Below are 25615 nucleotides of genomic sequence, written 5' to 3'. Positions count from 1 at the left end.
GGGCTCAGGCATAGACACGATGGTGAGGCTGGTGCAGGACAAGGCAGTGTTTCGTTCTGTTGTACACAGGGTCGTTATGAGTCCAAACTGACATGACAACACCTAACCGCAACATTTTAATATCCCATGTGGTAAGAGAGTAAGGAGGAATAAAATTCACTCTCTTGATGGCTTTGGACAAATGCATAGGGCAAATAACCATCATAGTTCTACCATCTTGAAAAATTCTCTGATGTTCATTCTTTCCTTATTCCCAGTCCCTGGCAGCCACTAATCTGTCCTCTAGTGCCATAGTTTTGCCATTTTGAGAATATCACATAAGTGGAATCCTACCAAGAAACCATGGATTTATGCTTTGCGGCTAGCTGTACACCCCCCAGTATTTTTATAAGTGTACTATACAAATTTTTTCAAATGTCGTGGGTGACAAACGAATGTTAAAAGCACACAGGGAAATGTGTAAAAATTTGGTTAGTAATCTTTTAAATATGGCTTTCTTAACTAATCATAAGACATTTGACAGTCATCCATGCGGTTGAATGTGTCAATGCCAACAGCTTATTCTTTTTATTGCTGAGTTGTATTCCCTTGTATGAACATAGGGCAGTTTGTTTCTCCAGCAAGTAGTTGAAGGCCCTTATTGTTTCTTAAAGAATTTGCAGGGAGGTAAAGTGACCCAGGGACCACAGATTTTGAGAGCCTTTGCCCGAGAATGTCCTCGACCTAGAATTGTCCTGACGTTGGGAATGCAATAGCCTGAGCAACTTCAAGAAAATGGAAGGATTTGCTATGCGCTTGGCAACTTATATTTGTGTAAAGGAGGACATTCAAAATACGACACTCTCTTATTTTGTTTCAATAAACAAAGACCTTTAATAGCAACTATGAAAGAAGATAAAGCTCAGACTTAGTCAATGAAGGTGAAAAAGCTGTAACTTATTTGAATCTTCTGACATTACCCTTAGGATCCTCCTTTTGGTGATTCCTCCATCACCCACCTCCTTCCTTCCTCATAATCGATGTATTTTGGGGTGGGAGCCACTGATCCATGCTTTTCTTTTGATAGCTATATATCCATTTCCTCTGACACCCTTTAAAAATATCATACATTAAGTACATTAAGTATCTATTATATTTTATAATATTATGTACATAATAGTAGGTATATAGTGTATAATAGGTATTAAGTATATTTCAGATCACCATTTTAGTGTTCAGCAATTCAACAACTCAAACCTTGGCTAACAACTGCCCCAGCAGTTCTAAACCTGTGGGTCGCGACCCCTTTGGGGGTTGAACGACCCTTGCACAGGGGTTGCCTGATTCATAAGAGTAGCAAAATTACAGTTATGATGTAGCAATGAAAATAATTTTATGGTTGGGGGTCACCACAACATGAGGAATTGTATTAAAGGGTCGCAGCGTCAGGAAGGTTGAGAACCACTAGCCTATGGCTTCCTCTTCCCTCCTTTCTCCCATCCCTGGTAATCATCAAACTGTGTTTATTTTGGTGAGAGTGATCTTTCTCTTCCTTTTTGTTTCTTTTATAACAATGGTCTTATACTTTTCGGAGGGAAGGGGTGCTTTGTCTCAAACATTTTTTATTCACTTTCTCCTCTCAGGTCATGCCTTCACCTTTCTGATGCTTTCTATCAGCGATGCTGTGTCTCACCTCCCTTATCTTTCAGATTCCTTCTCTTCTTCTCCTCCATTCTTCACCTTGCTCGTGGATCCATGGTTTTCATTTTACCACATGTTCTGTTCAATCTGATTCCATTAATTTTATGCTGTATATACTATGACTAATTGCTGTCAGATTCTAGAATAGAAGTGATGAAAATCAAGTCTATCAGGCTCTTACAGGAAAGTGGAGGAAATAAAGAAATAGCAAATGCAACTCCGACGCTTGAGAAGTACAGGATAACTAGGTGCATTGGGAGCCCAGAGGAAGGCGCTGAACCAAGATGAGGCTGGAGGGGGAGGGGCAGGGTAGATTTTATGGAAGAAGCAGTGCCCAAGCTGATACGTAAAGGTTGATATATTTTTTTAGTTGAAGGTGAATGAAAGGAGGTCTAGAAAGAGTTGAAGGCAAATGAAACCATTTCTAAAGGCCTAGAAGTGAGGTAGGCATTCAAAATGTGAGGAACTAAAAAAAGGTCAATGGAGAGGTGAATGAGTAAGAGGGACAGAATTTGGAGAGTTGGGTTGGAGGCCAAATCATGCAGAGCTCGCATGTGCAGGATGGACTGTAGAAAACCAAGAGTGGAAGCAGAAAACTCAGTTAAGTGGCTATTGCACTGACTAGGCACCAGACGATGGTAGCAGAGATAGAGGTGAAAACTAGTGGCTGGATGACAGAGCTTTATTCCGGAGGTCGAATTAGAAGGATTTAAAGATGAGATGGGACAGGGTGGGGAATGTCAGAGAAAGAGAAAAGTAAAATTAGGGCTAACTCCAAGCTTTCTGCCTTCAACACTTGAATTCCTCAAATAGGAAGACAATGAGAGAATTGTGGCCACCTGAAGTGGAATCAAATATATGACCTCGGATATGTTGAGCTCGAGGTGCAGCTAAGATAACCCAAGCGGCGATGTTAGTATGAAACTTGTGGGAGAAGTCTGGAATGAAACTAAAGTTTGAGAGTCATCAGAGTATACATAACACTGGCCAACACACGTTTTGGTGCTTCAATTGTCAAACGTGTTTCTGGGTACATTTTGAGCTGCAGATTCTAAAGAGGGCACCATCAGCTTCCTCCAGCAGCTCTAGTATTTCAGATACAGAACATTTGCCCTATACCACTCTTCATTCTGATCGCCCATAAAAAAGAAATCAAGACATTTTAATGTAGTATTAGCTAGCCTGAGCTAGAGGAAGCACATGCTGGCTTCATTTAAAGTAATATCTGTTGTATTAAATATTTAGATCAAGCTATATTTCACATGATGTCCTTTGATCTAAAGCAGTGGTTCTCAACCTTCCTAATTCTGTGACCCTTTAATACAGTTCCTCATGTTGTGCTGAGCCCCCAAACATACAATTATTTTCCTTGCTACTTCATCATTGTCATTTTGCTACTGTTCAGAATTGGGCGACCCCTGTGCAAGGGTCATTCGAACCCCAAAGGGGTCACGACCCACAGGTTGAGAACCGCTGCTCTAAGGATATATTTGAACGGTGCAAATTACATAAACTTGGGATACTCCCCAAGTATCACTTCACTTCCATCTGTCAGTTTGTCATATTGTGGTGTCTCGTGAGTTGCCACAATACTAGAAACTATGTCACGAGCATGTCAAAGAGCCAGCAGAGTCACCCAAAGTGAACAGGTTCCAGTGGAGCTTCCAGATGAAGAAGAGACTATGAAGAAGGCTGCCCACTTCATAGGAATTAGTGGTTGAAAACCTTATGCACAGCATTGAAACCTTGTCAAATACTGAAGGCCTAATGAATGGAAGCAACACATTCTCAGAGATGGTGGAGGATGGGCCCCGTGGGTTGAAAGGCAATCCAAATATGATGGAGGAGGAGCTGCTACCTCATAGTAGAGTTGATCATGGTGATGTGGATGAAGTAAAGTCTCTGGAATTGGGGCCTTCTGGATCTTCATTTGTTGAGAGGACACCACTCAGGGTGAAAAGCAGCAGCTGCAAAAATCTAGTAATTGGAATTTGGATTGTATGCAGTGTGGATCTAGTACAACTGGAAGTTGTAAGAAATGAAATGGAATGTGTAAAGATTGCTATAGCAGACATTAGTGAGAGGAAATGGACTGTTATGTGCCATTTTGAATAGGAAAATCATCTGGTTTACTAGGCTGGGAATGACACAAGCAAGAGGAATGGCATTGCATTCATTGTCCAAAAGGACAGTTCAAGGTCTATCTTGAAGTACAGTGCTGTCTGTGACAGCATTATGTCTATCCACCTTCAAGGAAATACAATCAATACAATTCTTATTCAAATTTATGCACCAACCACAAAAGCTAGTGATGAAGAAATCTAAGGATACTTCCAAGTCTTCAGTCTGATATTGATTAAACGTGAAATCAAGGTGCATTGATAATAGTTGGCTCAGGGAATGCAAAAATTGGAAACAAGGAGAAAGGAACAGGAGCTGGAAAATATGATCTTGGTGATTGAAACAAAGCTGAAGATCTTGTGACAGAACTTTGTAAGACCAACAGCTTGTTCCCAGCAGCTAAAACTAGGCCAGGAGCTGACTGTGGAATAGACCATCAATTGCTCATATGTAAGTCCAGATTAACGAAATTGAAGAAATTGAAAACAAGTCCATGAGAGCCAAAATATGACTTTGAGTATATACCACCTAAATTTGGAGAACATTTCAAAAAGACAAGTGCTGCATTGAACACTAATGACAGAAGGCCTGATGAGCTGTGGGAAAACATCAAGAATGTTGTACATGAAGAAAACAAAAGGTCATCAAAAATACAAAAAATAAAGAAAATATCAAAGTGGATGCTAGAAGAGACTCTGAAACATGCTCTTAATCATAGAGTAGCTAAGATAAATAGAATAAGTGATGAAGTCAAGGAGCGGAATAGAAAATTTCAAAGGACAGCTTGAGAACACAAAGTCAAATATAATGAAATGGAATGTTCACCAACCTAGAGTTAGACAGCCAAAAATGAAGAATATGCTCAGCATATCTTAAATTGAAAGAAAAAACCGGAAGAAAACCTTCAAACCTCTAGTTTCAGTATTGAAAGATTCTGGGCAGAATATTGAATGATACAAGATGTATCAAAAGATGACGGAAAGAATATACAGAGACACTGAACCACAACGAACTATTGACATTCAATCACTTCAGGAGGTAGCATATGAGCAACAGTCAAAAGTACTGATGGAAGAAGTTCACTGTGCACTGAAAGCATTAGCTGAGAACAAGGCTCCAAGAATTGCTGGAATTCCCATTTAAATGTTTCCATAAACAGATGAAGCCTTGGAAGCACTTAGTAATCTATGCCAGGAAATTTGGAAGAGAGCTACTTGGCCAACTGATTGGAAAACATACTTATTTGTACGCATTCCCAAGAAAGGTGACCCGACCGAATGCTCAAGTTATAAAACAATATCACTGGTATCACATTCCAGTAAAATCTTGTTGAAGATCATCCAACAGCAGTAGTCCACTGCAGCAGTCCATTGAGAAGGAGCTGCCAAAGGTTCAAGCCGAATTCAGAAGAGGATGTGGAATAAGGGACATCATTGTTGAAGTCAGATGGATCTTGGCTGAAAGCAGAGAACGCCAGAAACATATTTACTTGTGTTTTACTGACTCTACCAGGGTATTCAACTGTGTGGATCCTAACAAACTATAGATAGTCTGGATAAGAATGGGAATTCCAGCACACTTCATTGTACTCGTTTAGAATTTGTACATGGATCAAGAGGCATTGGCATGAATGGAACAAGGGTATACTGAATGGTCTAAAATCAGAAAGGTATACATCTGGGTTGTATCCTCTCACCATACTCATTCAACATATGTGTTTGAGCACATCATCAAAGAAGCTGGATTATATGAAGAAGAGTGCAGCATCAGGATTGGAGAAAGGTTTATTAACAACCTGTGATATACAGGTGACACGTTGCTGAAAGGAGGACTTGAATCATGTGCTCATGAAGATCAAGGATCGCAACGTCTGTATGATTACAACTCAATGTAAAAAGACCCACAGCTGGAGTGATGTCATGATGAAATGAAGACAGATTGAAGTTGTCAGGGATTTCATCTAGCTTTGATTCACAATCAATGCTCATAGAAGCAGCAGTCAAGAGATCAAAGGATGTAGTGCACTGAGTGAATCTGCTGCACATGACCACTGTGGTGAATGTAAAAGCAAGGATGTTACTTTGAGGACTCAGGTGCACCTGTCCCAACTTGGGTTTTTTTCAATTGCCTCAGATGTGTGTAAAAATTGGACTGAATAAAGAAATAAGATCAACAAAGAACTGATGCATTTGAATCATGGTGCTGGATAATATGGAAGGCCAAGTCCATGGACAGCTAAAATGACAAACAAATCTGTCTCAGAATAAGTACAATCAGAGGGCCCCTTAGAGGCAAGTATGCCGAGATTTTTGGATATGCTGTCAGGAGATACCAATCCTTGGAGAAGGACATCATGCTTTAGAAAGGAGATGGGCAACCCCAAAGAGGAAGGGCCTCTAGGAGATGGACTGACACAGTGGCTGCATCAATGGGTTCAAGCAAAGGAACAATTGTGAGGCTGACACAGGACTGGGCAATGTTTTGTTCTGTCATGCATAGAGTCTCGATGGTTCGAACCAAACCGACTTGATGACACCTAACAACAACAACAAAAACATTACCTTTATTAAGAACTGAATAGCATGCAGCTCCAATTTGCTATATTGCAAAGAGGCCAGAAAGAAGAGTTGTACTCCCTGCCACTTGAGCCAATCCTCACTCACAGCCCCCCTATAGGAGAGTGTAGGACTGCTCCGGGGAGTTTCAAATTCTGTGGTGTGACTGGTGGCTTCCAACCACTGACCTTCCGGCTTAGCAGTCCAATGTGTAACCAGTACACCACTGGCACTCGTTGCAGGAAGAGCTACTGTACAATAAGTAAGGACCTCTGATGGTGTGGTAGATGGGGTACTTGACTGCTAACTACAAGTTCAGTCATTCAAGCCCGCCAGCTGCTCTGCCAGCAAAAGACGAGACTTCCTGCTCCAAAAAAGCCTTCCAGCTTCAGAAACCCATAAGGGAGGTTCCACTCTGCCCTAGAGGGTTGCTGTGAATCCGCAGGAACTAAGCGGTAGGGAGGTGGGTACAAGAGAGATGCAAATGTTCCAAAACCCAACACGGATCTGTCTGAGTTCAAAGTCCTTTATTAATATTAAAATGTTTTAAGATGGCACAACTTCTCCACCTGTGCACCAAACCAAATCAAATTTACTGCCATGGAGTCGTTGCTGACTCATAGCGACCCCCACCCACGACCCCCGCGAGTTTCTGAGACTGTTACTGTTTAGGACAATAGAAAAGACCAGTCTTTCTCCCTCAGTGCAGCTGGTGGTTTCCAACTGCTGACCATGAGGACTGCAGCTCTACACAAAGCCACCTGTGAACAGAAACTCTAAAAAGTTAGAATTTTTCTTATAAAGAAGGTTGGAGTCAACCTCAACTCAGAAACATTTCCTATGAATTATCCATTGCCTTCTATATATTAAAATAATGTTCGGAAATGTTGACTGCATAATTTGAAGAAGAAAAATTTAGACCTTCAGAATATTTAGGAAAATGCTTTGCAGTCTTACATTTTGACGCTCAAAATTGCCCTCCCACCTTCCATCGGGCACCTTTTCCATGTTCTTTTCTACTTTCCACAAGCTGTGTTCTGGCTTTGCAGTCTCCACCATGTACTCTCTGTAGATGGTGCACAGCCTCCCCCACCAAGAAGAAAAGCCCGCTGCCATTTCATCGATTCAAATACATAGTGACCCTTTGGACAGAGAAGAACTGCTCCTGTAAGTTTTCAAACCTTTAAAACTTTTAAAGGCCTCAGAGTGACTGTTGGGTTGCAATCACTGGCAGCTCAATGTATCACCAACAAGCCATCATGAGTCCATATACAACTTCCCTCGGAAGTCCCTTTATACCCTTTTTCCCCCTCAAATATATATACATTATTTTTATTGAGCTATATCATACAATTAAGTAGTTCAATCGTATCAAAGGTGTTGTGCAATTGCCACCACAGTCAACTTTGGAACATTTCCTCCCTTCTTGTACCCCTGAGTGTGGACTTCCCATTCCCCCCTCCCATCCCTTTTGCATTTCCAGCCCATTATCATTTCCATGACTGTCTTCATAACTCCCGACTTCCCTACACACAAACACATGAAGCAAGGACAAAGAACAATGGGGGAGGGGGAAAGGCCCAGGAACAATGATCATATAAAACAATGAAAGCTCTTCAAAGATGGAGGGAGCCCTGGCGGTGTAGTAGCTACACCATTGGGCTGCTGTCCACATGGTCAGCAGTTGGAAACCACCAGTAGCTCCAAGGGAGAAAGACTGGCCTTTCTACTCCAGTAAACAGTTACAGTCTCAGAACCCACTGGGGTGGGGTGCGGGGAATATCACTGTGAGTCAGCATTGACTCGATGGCAGTGAGAGAGTGGTTCTTCTAAGATGATGTTTTCCACTGCCTCACATGCATGTGGAAGTTGGACATTGATTGAATAAGGGAAGACCAAAGAAGGATCAATACATTTGAATTGTGGTGCTGGAGAAGAATGTTGAAAGTAACATGGACTGCTAAGGTGACAGACAAATCTGTCTTGGAAGAAGGCCAGCCAGAGTGCTCCTTAGAGGCAAGAATGGCAAGACTTTATCTTACATACGTTGGACATATCGTCAGGAGAGACCACTCACTGGAGAGAAGGACATCATGCTAGGTAAAGGGGATGGGAAACAGAAAGAGGAAGGCCCCCGGTGAGATGCATCAGCACCTTGGCTACAACAATGTGCTGAAACATAGGCACAGTTGTGAGGATGATGCAGGCCAGGGCAGTGACTTGTTCCTTTGTGCATGGAGTTACTGTGGCTCGGGACCAACTCAATGGCACCTAACAACAGCAACAACTTCCAAGATTTTCTTCTTCAAAGACCCCTCTCCTACTTCTCTTCTTGTAGTCTCTTCCCAGACACGTAGTCTCCTTGCTTTCTTCTCTTACCACTCACTCCTTTCCTCAACCATAGCTTGATTCTTCGGAGTGCTATTCTCTTCCCTTCTTTTTTCAGACCTCTCTCCATTCCCACACTTGTAAGGGCTCTGTAGATCCCAGCAGGGGTCTGGACATAATGATTACCAAGGAACCTATAAAGTTCAACACTGAGGAGTCATAGCCATTGGCATGAGTTCACCAGGATCTGATATTGCCAACCTGTAGGAAACAGAGTATTAGAACATTGTTCTTGAGTGATTGCCAGTTTGGTAACCACATCCTGCCAACCCAGTGCCCTCATCCGCTCTGGCACTTCCCCGAAGTATTCTGCCTTTTCCTAGTCTCAATTACACAAAGTCATTGTGGGCTGATAAGGTCCATTTATACCTCTACCATCAATTATAATAGCTTACCTGCACTTAGAATTTCCTCCTTGTCTAAATACTTTCACATTCCGATTCCAGCCTTGGCAAGTTGGTGGGGTGAAGCCTGGAGAAAGAAAATGGAGGGGCTTGACCCAGGCCACACAGCTGAGCAGAGGAATAGCCTACTATCCCTCTCATCCACCTCAGCCCCGCTTGCTCTCATGGCCCAACATATCCCAGGCCTGACCTCAGGCCTGACTTTTCATTCAGCTTGTAACAACTTGCTAAGGGGAAGCGCCCTGGATAGATTCTGCTGGAGGAGCATTGTCAGGCAGACAGCACCCCATTCACATCTCCAAGCCAGGGATGGAACGACCTTGAGAAAAAGGAGAATTTTGATTTTGGCATTGAATGCCACCCAGGCAACAAATCTACTTGCTTTGATATTACTGAAAGTCAAATGCCAAAATTGATCAGTATTGGGCTCTGCTCTGCACTAGCTCAGTGAGACGATGTGTATGAAACCCCTCAGCACAGCACCTGACAACTAGAAAGTGTTAGAAGAAGGCTATCCCAGCCCCTAAGAATTTTTACATAGGAATTCTTGGGAGAGATTCAATGTGGCACACGAGAAAGTTCATTGACATAGGCATATACCTGTAGAGACCTGCATTCCAGATGTAAGTAATATTGCTCAACTTGAGATGTGTGGTCATAAATTCATTTCATCTCTGAGCGTAGGAGTCCTCCGTTGGAAATCATAATAGCTGTCCTGCTTGGAAAGTATGTTTCATTAGCCTTTATTCTTTGACCTGAGAATTCTCTTTGCATACTCTTTGTCTTCGTAATTCTACGAGTAGTTTGGTAGTATTTTGTACAGGGATTTTAGGTTATAATAGTGAAAATTGAAAATAAAATTGTAGTGTCTCATCCATAAAGTACAATAGAACACAGTGCCATCATGGAGATGATGTAGGTGGGTTTCTTCTTCACATGGAAACAGATCCGTGACACATTGTTTCAAAATCATAGAAAGGTTCAGAATTGTAGGTATCGTTAGACTGACTAGTGCTATGAATCTATCCCTCACTATGTCAAAATGGCACCGAGAGGTTTCCTAGGCTGGTGGTTAGTATCATGAGGACCTCTAGTCTTTTCTTCATACTTTATTTTCTGCACATTTTACAGTTGTGGTCGCAATAGTATCTAGTATTTGTCTAATCCCAAAGAACAAGAAATGGGATATGGCAGGGGTGGTTGGAAACCAACGGGGAGCTAATACTGATGAGTACAAGAACAAAGAAAAGGTTCCAACACTCTTTGTGGTGATGGTTATACAACTCTTCATGATGTCTGTGATGGAACGATTGACTCATATGAATATGTGCCAATAAAAATGTTAAAGGGATGGGGGTGGGAACTGGGAGAGGGGAGGGATGGAGGACCAAAATAATAGAGAGTTGGAAAACACTCCCAAAGGTCAACAAACAGACCTGGAACTATTTATAGGCTTTTTTGTTGTTTTGAGTTTGGGTTTTGTGGTTGTTGTTGTATTGTTTTGCTTTGTTTTATTTTTGTGCTTATTATTTTTGCATGTCTACCTAGATAAGTTGGCGAGATAAACAATATGGGGGAGACAAAAATGGGACCAACGGTTCTGAGGGGACACTGGAGAAGGGGAGGCAGGGGAAAGGGAGGAGTGTGCCAACAAACACAGGGAAAAGGGAACAACAAGGGACCTAAAATCGATTTCAAGGAGGTTGTAGGAGGCCTGCTGGGGCTTGATCAGGGCAATGTAACTGAGAGGAATTACTGAAATGCAAATGAAGGCTGAGCATGTTAGTGGGACAAGAGGAAAGTAAAAGGAAATAAAGGAAAGAACTAGGAGGCAAAGGAAAGAACTAGGAGGCAAAGGGCATTTAGAGAGATCTAAATACAGGCATGTACATATGTAAATATATTTATATATGATGATAGGGAAATAGACTTATTTGCCATATATTTATTGGTTTAGTATTAAGGTAACAGATGAACATTGGGCATCTATCTACTCAGATGCTCCCTCAATGCAAGAGCACTTTGTTCTAATAATCTGGCATTCCATGATGCTCACCTTCTTGACACGATCACTGAAGACAAAATGGGTGCATAAGCAAATATGGTGAAGAAAGCTGGGGTCTTAAAGGCTTGAAGATAAAACAAGTGGCCATCTTTCTGAGAAGCAACAAAGTCCACATGGAAGAAACACACCAGCCTACGTGATCATGAGGTGTCCATAGGATCAGGAATCAGGCATCAAAAACCCAGAAAAAAAATGATATCATTGTGAATGAGGGGGAAGATCAGAGTGGAGACCCCAAACCCATCAGCAGACCATTGGATATCCCCTTACAGAAGGGTCACAAGGAAGGGATGAGCTAGTCAGGGTGCAGTGTAACACCATTGAAACACACAACATTCCTCTAGTTTTTTTAATAATTTTATTGGGGGGTTGTACAATTCTTATCACAGTCCATATATCCATCCAGGGTCAAGCACATTTGTACATCTGTTGCTATCATCATTCTCAAAACATTTGCTTTCTACTTGAGCCCTTTGTATCAGCTCCTCATTTTCCCCTTCCGTCCCCACTCCCCCCTCCCTTATGAACCCTTGATAATTAATAAATTGCTATTATTTTGTCATATCTTACACTATCCGACGTCTCCCTTTACCCACTTTTCTGTTGTCCATCCCCCAGGGAGGAGGTTATATGTAGATTCTTGTAATCGGTTTCTTCTATTTCTTTCATGTCCCCCCCACTATGGTGATCCCAATTCTACCTTACAAATCCAGCTAAACCAGAGCATGTACACTGGTACAGATAAGAGCTGGAAACACAGAGAATCCAGGACAGATAAAACCCTCAGCACCGATAATGCTAGTAAGGATACCAGGAGGGTAAGGGGAAGTGGGGAGGGGCCAGAGGGTGAAATGATCACAATGATCTATATATAACCCCCTCCCTGGGGGCTGGACAACAGAAAAGCAAGTGAAGAGAGACATTTGTCAGTGTAAGACATGAAAAAATAAAAATAATTTATAAATTATCAAGGGTTCATGAAAGTGGGAGGGTAGGGGAGGAAGGGGGGAAAATTGAGGAGCTGATTCCAAGGGCTCAAGTGGAAAGCAAATGTTTTGAGAATGATGATGGCAACAAATATACAAATGTGCTTGACGCCGTGGATAGATGGATGGATGATGATAAGAGTTGTACGAGCCCCCAATAAAATGATGTTTTTAAAGTGCACCATGAAAAATATTCATTCTAATTTTAAAAAGTAGCTTCATTAAAAACAAAAACCTCCAGATGCCTTACCCCTGAGATCTAAATATTGGTCTGAGTGGCCAAAAGTAAGAAGAAAAGTGAAACTGTCGTGGATTTGGAGTCTATGGTGGCATACCAGTTCATTTGAAATATTCAAGAAAAAAACCATTTTAAAGAAAGAACAATTTGGAGAGAAACCTCATCCCTGTGCTATACCTCATAGAACTTTGGGGAGACTCATAATAGGGTCTTGGACTGCTATGTATAGTGGCAAAAGGAGGCTCATCGTTATCAGGCTGCCTCGTTTTCACTTTGTAGGAAGAGTCTTTGAACCCACCAGAGGGTGAACTTCCAGCCCGCATGTCTGCCCTTTCTGGAGAACCAGACCTGGACCCAGAGGCTGAGGAGGCTTTAGCGGCACGCAGCTGGGGGCAGGACTGGCCCTTCCCTAGCTAGCCAGGGCTGTGTCATGAGGCTTATTCCTGCTGAGCATGAGGGCTGCTAGCCAGGGACCCCTAGTGGGCATTCCACAGCCCCCTCCTCTGACTGCCCCTGGAGCTGGAATGTTCCGAATTCCTATTTGGGCCCAAATCCCTCCAGAAGGCCTCTCCTGGGCTCACAGAGGTCACCACACAAAAGCTCAGCTGGAGTTTTGACAAGAAAAACATAAAACCCACCAACTCCCTGCCTTTTTTTTTTTTAAGCACCTCAACCTTCCACACCCCCCAGGGGTTTAATTCGGATCTGTAATAAGTCTCTGACCCAAGGCTCAGATTTGCAGATGGATTTTGCAAAGCTATGGGTAACAATTAGAAATCCTGTATCACCTGGGCCTGGAACCCTTCCCAACTCGCTTCATTCCCTCGGCATCCCACCCTTCTCCAGGGGTATCTCGCGCACGAAAGCACTGCCAACCAACTGCTCTGTAAGTATCTCCATCATGATCGCTTTGCCGCTTTTGAAGTTACTCGAATGGCTCTTCCTCTTTAGTTGCTATTCATTTGGGCCTTGGTGAAGTCAGACTGGGTCACCTTGGGTTTCTGAAGGAAGCACACGGGAGCGGGGAATGGAGGTAACTCTTGGCTTGGTGGCATTTGCTTTGTCACTGCTGTCAGAATGCTTCCCGTCTATCCAACTACAGAGCCGGAGAAAGCATTGCCCCAGTCAGAAGCGAATTTCTGGAGCTTTATAGAGCAAAAGAGCTGAGGGAAAGGATGAGAGGGTGGAAGTATGGTTTCTTCCATTGCCTAGCTGGATGAGGCTCAGGAGGACTAGAAGAGGGGCTCCCTCACAGCCCCCTCGAGTACCTCCTTCAGCATACAAACTCATGGCCTCAGCAGAAGGTGTATTTTGTTAACCATTTTATTAACCTATAATTCATAGACCATACAATTCAATGGTTTAAAGATATGAAAAGCAGTTGTGCAATGGCCACCACAATCGAATTTAAAACATTTTCTTTAGTCTTGTATCCACTATGATGAACTCTCTCTCCATTGCCCCCAGCTCCCCCTGTCATCGCCGTCAAACTCACTGCCCAGGGAGACGACACCAGTCATAAGAACCTGACAGGACAGGCTAGAGTAGAGCTGCCACTGTGGGTTGCCGCGACTCCACCTCTTTGTGGGAGCTGAAAGTCTCATCTTTCTCCTGTGGAGAGGCTGGTGGTTTCGAACTGCTGACCTTGTGGTTAGCAGCCCATCATGGAACCCACTGTACCACCAGGAGTCCTGTGATAGTCCTAAGAAATGATTAATCTAGTTACTGTTTCTATTGCTTTACCTATCTTGGATGTCATATAAAAAATCATACCCACCCCCAAGTAAATCCACTAACAATAGCAAAATAAAACACAGGAAATCCTCAATCCAAAAGTAAGCCAAAAATAATATTTTTGAGGGAGGTTATAAAGTCTCCCTTCAGGGCCTTCAGTAGGTGTCCTTCCCGGGTTTGTCAGTCTGTCCTTAAGAATTCCTTCTTTGGACTGAGTCATTCTTCTCTTCAAAGGTCCTCTTGAAACACGGAGGCAGAGTGAACTCATGAACAATACTTCCCGCCAGCCAGCTAGCTGGTGGGTGATGTTTGCATTTGAAATTGTCTTTGATTTCCAGTGCTCTGGCAAGAGTGCTCTTTGCTTTAATGCTCACGACTGAAAAAAGAAAGAAACTTCTTTGTAAGGCCATTAAGAAGTCTTACCGTCCCTGGGTGACCCACTCTAAGGACAAACTTCAGTTATGAAAGGCCTTGGGAGCTGGAGCCGAGGGGCAGGGAGGGAAGGCAGGGCTTTATTTTCTCCTGTTCTTCCGAGGGGCTGGGGGAGCATGGGGTGGAGGAATGAAGCTCAGAGGCCACATCTGTCTTTTGAGGCTGCCTCCAAAGCAGAGGTGCCACCGCAAGGTTCTTGGAGCAAGCGATGGCAAGAAGGGCAGAGCAGGTGCACAGCGGTGAGGGAGTTAAAGGCGGCCGGGCTGCTGTTAGTCTTTGACCCTCCTAATCCTCTCCCGCAGTTCCAATCCCTCCCCTAAGGAAGATTAGGTAAGGATCCTAAGTGGAACCTTCTTGCCCGGTCCTTGGACCATGGAGTGTGTTGGCTGGCTGCCCAGAAGACAAACTGAATGTTCGTGGCCTAGGTTCTGTGTTTCCCCCAAAGCAAGCGGGGTTTGCCTTCTAGGGGGAGCCCTCCGAAAGGCTGTTCCTTGCCATGTTTGCTCAGTCAACGTGGTTTTCAGTCCTCTTTATATTACTTAAGGCTGAAAAGTTCCCAGATGAGCAAACTATGGCCTAGAGAAGTGACGGGGACTTCTTTCAATAGGTTAGAAGCAGAATGCAGAAAATTTGAAACAAAACCAAACCGTCGTTTGCTTCTCAGCAGCCATTCTCTGAACTGTCTTTCTTAAGGTTTACTACTTACTCATTGGTGGACAAAAATAATATCTAGTGTGGCCCAGCACCCAACCACTGGCTATTTTGCCCACCCCTTTACCTTCTGAAACCCACCTCAAATCTGACCTAGGGGACAATTTCTCATAATGAGTAAGCTCTAGCGCCTTGTCCTTTTGGCTCAGCGCTGCCAAGTCAGATCCTAGAGCAATGGTAACCAAAGTGGGTGATACCACCCTTGGGATGTAATGGAAAAATGGTGGGGGGTGGTGAAGCTTCAAAAGCAAATCCTTAACACTTTATCCTGAATTAGATAGGAGCTCTGGTAGTGTAGGGGTTATGCGTTGGGCTGTGAACCTCCAGGTCATTAGTTTGAAACCATGGGAGAAAGATGAGGCTTTCCACTCCTGTAAAGAATTAGTCTCAGCAACTCACAAGGGGCAGTTCTCCCCTGCCCTATAGGATTGCCATGAGTTGACATCGACTCGATGGCAGCAAGTTTGGTTTGGCTTTATCCTGTTGTGGGCTATAGTACCAAAAAAATTTAATTGCCAAGGAGGTGCTGGGTATTTTTTTTTTTACTGCCAAGAGGGAGTTAGGCCAAATGAATTTGGTAATAATGTGCTCTTGAGAGTCTAGGCATTCGTGAGGGAATGTTTTAGCTCTGTCCCCTTCTGCCTGAAACGTTCCTACCTAAGTGTCTGGGAAACAGGGCTGGCTCTTTAGGAAAACTGTTGACTCACATGGAAAACTCAAATTCAGTTCTTTGACTACCAGTCCAGGAAGGCTGGGGCAGAAGTTGCTTCCCTAGGAGGCAAGAGGCCTTCCACTTGAAAACCTCAAGGTAACTCATTAACTCACACTGAAAGCTCAAATGTAAAGTAGAAAAGAAAAATATTTAACCCAGGCTGGGTGGGAAGTGGGTTCAAGGAAGGCTGAAAGGCAAAGGTGAGGCACGACAGATAGCTAGAATTTAGACAAGTGGATGGTGACTAGTCGAATGTCAGGTTAAGGACCTGGAGACAGAGACAGGCAAATCCAGAAAAGTCCAAGTCCTTGAGGATGGCTAGAATATGGGGGTGGAGATTAATGGTGAGAGATGAGTTCGGGAAGATAATTGGGGGCTAGACAATGGAAGACTTCAGACTTTGAACTTTATCCTGAAAGTAATAAAGAACTCCTGCAGTATTTTAATCATAGAAAAAGGGTGGGGTGAAAGTTATTATTTTATTTCTACTTCAGAAAGATCCCTGACTGCTGGGTAGATACTTGATCCTAGAAGTTGAATTAGAGAGACAAATTAGAGGTGACTCTGAGATTGCTCCCTCCGCAAGGGGTAACGCCCGCATAGTTTCAGCTAAGGTTAGGCTGCAGAGGTGCTAGATGGATAGAAGTAGATGGGAGGGAGACTGGACAGTGCCTCACACTTGATGATAAGTGTGTATGTGTGATGGCGTGGGAGATGTCAAGAAAATGATGGGCTTGAGTTAGTAGATAGAGGATGATATCGCTGAGTTAGCGTACATTGGGAGCGGAGGAGTTTTGGGGGTAAGAAGAGAAGGAGGAAGATGATTTCAACTTTGAACATGTCGAGTTGAGGGTACCATTCAAACATGCAGGTGGAGCCAGTCCAAATGCTGGCGAGTAACCACATCTTGAATTTAGGAGAGAGATCTGTGCCAGAGATGTGGATTCAGGAGCCACTGACTAAGGCATGGAGTGGTTAAGGTCACTCACGGAGAACATGAAGAGTCAGAGGATGTAGCTAGCTAAAAGCCCAGAGGGAATTAATAGCCAAAGCAGAGATGGCTTCTGAGGGTGGGTGGAAAGGGGGAACCAATTACAAGGATCTACATATAACCTCCTCTCTGGGGGATGGACAACAGAAAAGTGGGTGAAGGGAGACGTCGGATAGTGTAAGAAAGGAGACCCAAACGAGTCATTTTGAGAAGCAGGGGAAACTGAGCGGGGCTATAAAAAATAAGGGAGAAGACAGCTTTCTGAAAGAGAGTGACAACCTGAGATGACAGAAATATAGCCCTAGGGATAATTATGAAGACATTGTTGATGACTTTGATGAGAATATTATCATTGGGGAATCTCGTGGCAGAAGCTACCCTGTAGAGGACCGAACAGAGCAGTGAGTGGAAGGCTGAAGAGGTAGACCTCAGTATTAAATGACTGGGTTAAGAACCTTGCCTATAAATATAATGATCATAATAGGGTAATGGCTAGGGAGAGACAGAGAGAGAGAGAGAGAGAGAGAGAGAGAGAGAGAGAGAGAGAGAGAGAGAGAGAGAGAGAGAGAGAGAGAGAGAGAGAGAGAACAGAGCTCACAAAGTGTGGTGACTATTTGAAGTAGCCACCAGGGGATGTTCCTCGGGGAGAGGTAGAAGGATTCACAATCTACAGCGAAGGCACTAATGAGATACACACTCACACATTCAGTATCAGTAGAGTGGTGCTTAGTTTTGTGATAAGACTGATGCTCTGAAGGCATTGGCTCAGTGTCATGACTAATAAATGACAGAATCGATAGTCAAAATAGGTCTCTTTCTCTGCCCCTCCCATCAAGTATTTCTTGGCCCTACTCTGTACTGCTTTGCATCAATATTGACCTTATCATGTCTGTCATTGGTGACCAGGATACAGGTACCCAATACTGAAGAGGGACAATAAAAGCTCACTATACAGTTTCCATCCTTAAGTGGCTTATACTTTGGTTGGATATTGTTGTTGTTAGATGCCATCGAGTTGGTTCTGACCCATAGTGACCTTATGCACAGAACAGAACCCTGCCCAGTCCGGCACCATCCTCATCGCTGTTTCTATGCTTGAGCTCATTTTTGGCGCTATCTATCTATCTATCTATCTATCCATCCATCCATCCAGATATCTAGATATAGATATATAAATTGAAGAAATCCTTTTACTCTGTCTTTATTTCTCTCTCTTTATTTCACCCTTCTTCCTGGGATTCCTCCATCCTTATCTCAATATTCTTTTCCAATATTGTGCAGTTGTGGTCCCTTACACTGAAGTACAATTGACTCCTTTATAAAGTCCCTCTTATAGCCATATGAAGCCACTCAGACATGTTCGCCACTTTCATTCATTCATTAAAACATTTTGAACACCTGCTCAGGGTACAGCACCATGGCAGTCCTGTGAGACACAGACATGAATAAGATAGTCCCTATCTCCTATGAGCTCACAGAGAAGCAGAGAAGAATTTGGATTGAGAAGCACAATTGTGAAGTCATCCACTAAGGTATGATTAGTAACGCTCACAGAGAGTTGCTGCAGTGATTCGATGAGTTGACCCATGCAGAGAGTTTATAAGGATCACATACCAATTCAGCTGCAAGTCAGCCTTCTTCCAGAATGCACTTCCCTTTACTTGTTCTGTGGGCTGGGGAGCCAGCCACTGTCTCATGCTCTTTGCTGCCACCATAGCTCCTTGCCTTCTTTCAGACCCCTCTTGCGGTCCTTTCTCCATGCAGGGATCTGAAACCAGCACAGCTCCGACTGCTGCTGCCCATGGGGTTCTCTTCCTGCTTCCGAGATGACTTACTTATACCCTGAGGCATGGGGGAACTCCACCAATCCCTTCCTCAGAGTTCTTCACCAGTTGTTTGCCTGCTCCCACCCTGTATTTGGTGGGAGTTGCACAGACTGGATAGAATAGCTGGACCGAGTAGTTGTACTTCCCTGCACTCAGTCTTGAAGTTCAGGAGGAAGGTCTATGCTGGAAATGCAGATTTGGAAATGCCAGTGGCTGGGTGGCAGGTCAGGTTGTGGTAGTAGATGCGACTGCTCAGGGACCACAGTGATGGAAACAGTGCTGCACATCAGAGGAACACTCACATTTAAAAGCTGACTAGAGAGAGAGATCTTGAAGAAGGCTAAAAGGGAAGAGCCAGACTGTGATGGAATGAAGAATGAGTATACCTTATAAAGGGGGACAAGGACGCAACTTAGACCCCTTCATGTGTTAACCCAAGGTAATAGGGGGAGCTCTGAACACGGCAGAATTCAGGACCGCTCAGATTCCCAACGATTGGCTCGGATGCTTGCCTCTCACCAATCTTTCTCTTCTAGGGCTATGCTTTCCCTCGAGTTGCCTAGTAATCCTGACCAATGTCCCAGAAGATTGTAGGTTTCCTTCTAGGCCCCAGAGCAACCTTTGCTCCAAAGTTCTCCACATCATCTAAGAGGGCGAGTCCTGGTAGGGGCATCTATTAAGAGGCCAAATAGGAACTGTTGGATGTGTCACACACACAAAAGGCCTTAGGATAGCCTGGAGGTGGGAGTTAGGACAGGGGGGACCTGAATGCTGAGTTGTGAATAAAAGGCTCCATCGCCCCCCCAACCCCTACCCCAGCCTTCTCTGGAGTAGATTTCTACCATGGCAGGATGACCCAGGTCTAGGTCAGCAATGATCTAGGATCTTGGAGAAGTAAGAGTTCCCTAACCAGCTGGGATCAAAAGTATCATCCTAGGACCGGTTCCTCCTGCTCGAAGCAGTGCTCTGGAGCTTGGCCTCAGCCTGCATGGGAGGGGCTGGTTCTGTGGCTCTATGCCTAGGCACTGTGGTAACCGGCAGTCTTTACAGTCAGACCTGGAGGTAGCACGGCTACCACCCCACTCACTGCCATCCAGTGCCGGATGACCCACGAAGCAAGGTAAGCATGGGCTTATTTATGCTTACTTACTAATCTGTAGTGAGCAGTTTGATACCCCCACCCTCACCCCACCAAGGAGTCTGCTTTTAGGTCTGGCTGGCATCTGGCTCTCTCCCAAGCCCACAGTACTTTCTTGCAGAATCCTAGCCTGTTTTCAAATTTACAATCCTTGACGGGGATGGACTGCCCAGTAAGCAAGGTAAACAAAGGCTTCCTTGGACTACTTATTCATTTCTAGTGAACAGTTTCACTATCTTGCCTTGCTTATTGGGTAATCCACCCTGATTGCCACCATCGCCTTCTCGGAAACCAACCATTTGTCTGGCTCTGGCTTTGTCTGGGTGCCAACCTGAGGCATGTGCCTACGCAGGAGGCGATGACATTTTGGCTCTACTTGCAAAGTTGTTTTTTTTTTCTTTTCTTTCTCCTGTTATTTCTAGAGATAACAAAGGTCAAAAGGCACCCAGTATTTTCTGGTTTCTCATAAGCTTCTGGTCAATATTTAATCTGGTTTATGGATTTTTTTAAGGTCTTCTAGATGCCTTCTTGAGCCTAGTTGTGGCCACCCACAGACACTTGCAAGGAAGAGAGACGTCAGCTTGGTAGAGAAAACTGTGCCATCTGGAACGAGAGGTCGGGCTCCAAGGAGTAAGCGCTGCAGTCTGAAGACGAGTGGCAGGCCTTGACAACACTTCTACTGAGAGGTCCGCCATGGCCTCTCTTGGCGTTCAACTTGTGGGCTACATCCTAGGTCTTCTCGGATTGTTGGGGACCCTGGTGGCCATGCTGCTCCCCAGTTGGCGAACGAGTTCTTACGTGGGTGCCAGCATTGTGACGGCTGTCGGCTTCTCCAAGGGCCTCTGGATGGAATGTGCCACTCACAGCACAGGCATCACTCAGTGTGACATCTACAGCACCCTTCTGGGCCTACCCTCGGACATCCAGGCTGCCCAGGCCATGATGGTGACCTCCAGTGCCTTCTCTTCGCTGGCCTGCGTTATCTCCGTGGTGGGGATGAGATGCACGGTGTTCTGCCAGGACTCCCGGGCTAAAGACAGAGTGGCGGTCGTGGGAGGTGTCTTATTCATCCTTGGAGGCCTCCTGGGCTTCATCCCCGTTGCCTGGAATCTTCATGGGATCCTGCGGGACTTCTACTCCCCAATGGTGCCTAACAGCATGAAATTTGAGATCGGAGAGGCACTCTACTTGGGCATTATTTCCGCCCTGTTCTCCTTAGTAGCCGGAATCATCCTCTGCTTTTCCTGCTCCTCCCGGGAAAACCATTCCAACTACTATGATGCCTACCAGGCTCAGCCCCTTGCCAACAGGGGCTCTCCAAGACCTGGTCAACCACCCAAAGTCAAGAGTGAATTCAACTCGTACAGCCTGACAGGGTACGTGTGAAGAACCAGGGGCCAGAACTGAGGGGGGTCGGGGGGGTGACTGGGTCTGTGAAAGCCAATGGACAGTCCTCCCTAGCCACAGGTGAGGAGCATGGCCACTGGACCGTGTCAGAAAGTGCTGCTGAGAATACACTGACTTTGGGCATCGGATCAAGCAAAGGCAGAAAGGGGAGCTGGTGTGACAACATGCAGGTTGAACTGTCAAGGACGATGACCAAGCCAGGCTTTCTGTATCCCTCCCTTTATCCCTCACAACCTGCCTTAGGCCCTCTACCCCCTCCTCCAAATCCCATCCCTTTACTGTAGGGCAGCCCCCCCTACTCCACTCCACCCTCTTTGTTTACATGGGAATCCATTCCAAAAGCCCACTAATTATATTCCACATCCTGCCCTCCCCCCTTTTATTAGAGACCCTCTCTCGGGCTCTGGTTGGTTGGTAGCTTATGGCTGGGGGTGCTCTTGGGGAGGCAGTGTGATGGTTTTTTGAGAGGCACTGCTCAAAGCCCCTTCTTAAGTCTCACTCCAAAGATAGCGGTTGGGCCCTGCAGCTCCCCTACCACTCTGGCTATGACCCCAGTGTTTAGACTAGTTCCCGTGGGAACTGAAGTAAAGGCATCCCACAGTATCCAGGGGGCAGAGAGTGGTGACTCGGTGCAGGAGGAAAGGTAGCCTGGAACCAAAAAGAAAAACAAACAAGCAAGAAAAATATCTTTCCCAGAATGTCCTTATACTCTCAGTCAGGGACCAGGCCTTTCCCTCAGGCTAAAGGACAAGAGGACGTGGTGGGAAGCTAAAGGTGGAGCACGGGCTGATTTCACGGAGCAACTGCTTCAAGATGGCAGCCCCAGCTGGCACTGCAGCTCTTCCCTCCCTCGGGGGCAGCCAGTCCTTGTTTCCCATCTAAAGGACAAGTTAAGGACCCTAAAAATGGTCTTACAACCAGGAACCTAGCTGCTCTAGATGAAGAGATGACTACACAGGAACCAGGAGTGACGGAGGAAGACACCGCTAGCTAAGAGCGCTGGCATCTGAGAAACTGGGGGGATGAATGTGGCGTTGCTAGTGGATGTTTTTTGCTGGACCCCATGAGAGGCAGCCCCTAGAGCCTTTCTGCAGGCCTAATGGAAATTCAGCCCCAAAGCTCAGCTCGGGTCACCTGGGGTCTACCCACAGACCCTCTGAGCGACTGCACCGGGTGGGCCCCCCATGACACTCCACACTTCCCCAGCAGCATCCAAGGACATCTATGGCCTGGTCTGAGGAATAGCTGGGCTGCTAACTGGAAATGCACTTGACATGGGAGAGCAGAGGGTTTCCTGGCAGATGGTTTTAGCACCAAAGCCTGAAAATGCTCCATTTCCCCTGTGCGGAGAGGGTCCCACACAAGCTAAAGGCGTTTTCCCCTCACTAGCCTGAGAATGATCATCAGCTTTTTCAGAAACTCCAGGACCCCTCCCCTTGGTCAAGTGCTCCTCATTCTTGGAGAATTTGCTCAGCAAACCCCATTCCAACCCCCACCCTTGTCCTGAGCCTTCTCCGACCACTCCATGCTTCCCTGCCGCTCTCTTCTCCTGCCCTCCCAATGGACAAATCACTCATCGGATGCTTGTCATTCCCAGTTTGATCGGTAGTTTTGTTCATTTTTCATGTGTGGCTGTCTGACATATTAGTCCTCTGTCTGTAGGAGTACTGAGCACACATAGATAATCAATAAACAATTTTTGATTGAGTAACTGTCTTATTGACTAAAGGAGGTCCAGATAGGACTGGCGTGGCTGGAAAGAATTGGCCTAACAGGAGGGAGGGCGAGGATGAAAGCTGGATCGAAAATCTCAAGTTTCCGGGCAAACATTAGGAAAGCAAGCCCTGCACCCTCCTCCTGGAAACACTAGCCATTTCATCGAACTCCGGAAGCCTCCCTTTGCACAATAACTGTTTGATTTCACCTTGTTTACTACATGGGCATTTTGATTTTCTATTATTTTCGGAACCACCATTGTATGGGAGATGAAATAGATCGGATCCTCTTCATTTGACAGATGGGGAAGCAAAAGCCCACAAAAGTAAAGAGATTTTCCCAGAGCCACACACTAGTGTTAGTGCCTGTCTCCTGGTTTTCAAAACAGGACCTTGCCTCTACACCTCCAATCACAGGCCATGGGAAGAGCCGGTGGGGATTCCAGACCCTGCCCAGGGGAAGCAATGAGGTTAAGATAAGTGAGAGGCAACAATGAATCAGGCTCTGCTGATCGATCATGAGGGAGATCCTTTAGAGCAGGAACAAATCACCAAATGTGCTCCCGGGAATTTCCCCTCTTGCTACACTGCCCAGCCGGCCAATTTGGACCCTGCCACTTGGCCAATGAGGAGGGTTGTCAGGCTCACACTGTACTAAGCCACATCTCTAACTCTACTCTAGAGGTGGGGGCCGTTTGGGGAGACGGCGATCGACCCAAGCCTCATTCTTACAGATGGGGGCTGTGGCAACATGGACTATAATGGTGTTTAACAAGATTCTGCTTTGCCCACAACCCTGGACCTAGAGAGTCCACTAAGGCTCATTCTCCTGAGAATGTCCCAGGCATGTAAGAAACAATTCTCGAATGCTCCTGTCGTCTCAGACACCTCCTGGCCCTCCTGAAGGGAGTCTTATTTGGTGAAAAGACTAGGAGCCCTGAGGAGGAGGGCAAAAGTTCGCTTTGACAGAAGGTTACCAAAAGCGTGTCTCTGGCCCGGGACCACTGAAGCTAGGAAGAGGGGGTGGCCTTGTTGACTCTACTGTGCTTAGTGAGCAGCAGTCTAATGACGCGCCACGGGGGAAAGGATACACTTGTCACATCCACCAATCTCCTGAACCCTCCAGCCACCCCAGGGAAGCAGGTCTTTCATGGGAGACAACATGGAGGCCCACCGAGGTGAGGAAATTCCCCAAGGTCACAGATTGTCAAGAGTCTGAACCTAACTGTGAGGGTCTTCCCACATCAATGTGGAACTGGGATTCTAGTTTCAGGGAATAGAGTTTGGCTCTTCAAATTCCTCCAGCCCTCCTGTCTCTGTCTGTTGGCAGATGATCAGGGTCTCTGAGGGAATTGTGGGAGCTGAGTCTGACTCATAGCACCCATGTGAGAGGGGAGAACTCTCCCATCAGGTTTTCTTGGCCATGCTTTTTAGAGAAGCAGCCATCTGGCTTTTTTTTTTTTGGCAGAGTAGCTGGGTGGACTTGAACCAGCAGCCTTTTGGTTGGCAACCGAGCCTGAATCCTTTGAGCCATCAGGTCTCCTGTGAGGGAAATGGGGTGCTTCATTTGACCAAAGTAGTCTTTGTTCATCTGGGAAGATTCTATGGAAAAAGTTAGAGGTTCCTCCTCCAGGAGACAAATCCGGACAAATCTGACAAAGAACAACTGTTTTCTTTGGCTGCTAGAGCAACAAAAGCCTGACGCTAAGGAGTTTCCTCGAAAGCCCCCGGAGTCTGGGTTCAAGTGGAACAGCCCTCAGCTATTTCCCTCATAAAGTAATTTAGATTAGCCAGAGAGCAAGGGGTTCATGTGGTCATCGAGCGTCTCGATTCTCTGGTGTTGTAATAGCATAGCACAAGGGGAGGGCTTTAGCAAGCATGCATTGCTCTTCTCCGTTTGGGAGGCTAGAAGTTTGAATTCAGGGGAGCAGTTTTCTTCCTCCATGGTCTCGTGCCAGCTGGGCTTCTCCTTCTGGTCCCCTGGGGATATAACGTGTTTTTGGCATCTCTCTTAGCTTCCAAGTCATCACATATTGCCAATGAGCTGGAGTCCCGGTGGCATAGTGGTTACACATTGGGCGGCAAGCCCCAAGGTCAGCAGTTTGAAACCACCAGTTGCACATGAGGGGTCGCTATGAGTCAGCACTAATCTGGAAATCTCTCATCTGTATATTAAGTGAGGCAGGATTAGGAGAGGGTGTGTTTTGAAGCCACTCACTACCAGCAAGTTGATTCTGGCCCATAGCAACCCTATAGGACAGGGTAGAACAGTCCCTGTGGGTTTCCAAGACTGTTCTATTTACGGGAAGAGAAAGCCTCATCTTTATCTCTCAGAGCACCTAGTGGTTTCAAACTGCTGATCTTGCAGGTCACAGCCCAACAGGTCACAGCCCAACGAGTAACCACTACGTACGTCACCAGGGCTCCTAATCACAAGTTTAGAGGTCAGGTTTTCCAACACCGATTTTGAGGGACACAATTCAATCCATATCATTGAGTTATGTTCCAGCCT

At 45.4% G+C, this 25615-nt stretch overlaps 1 protein-coding gene across 1 annotated transcript; it reads left to right on the top strand.

Annotated features, from left to right (window-relative positions):
- Positions 1–20674: 20674 nt before the first annotated feature.
- CLDN2 (claudin 2) lies at positions 20675–21367 on the top strand. Its single transcript, XM_075539465.1, has one exon. It carries the CDS (start codon positions 20675–20677, stop codon positions 21365–21367), a length of 693 nt encoding a protein of 230 aa, XP_075395580.1.
- The last annotated feature ends 4248 nt before the right edge of the window (positions 21368–25615 follow it).

The sequence above is a fragment of the Tenrec ecaudatus genome, chromosome X, assembly GCF_050624435.1.
Source record: "Tenrec ecaudatus isolate mTenEca1 chromosome X, mTenEca1.hap1, whole genome shotgun sequence".
NCBI classification, from domain to species: Eukaryota; Metazoa; Chordata; class Mammalia; order Afrosoricida; family Tenrecidae; genus Tenrec; species Tenrec ecaudatus.
Note: the sequence above shows the minus strand (reverse complement) of the source record. Positions and strands in the feature narration are given on the sequence as shown.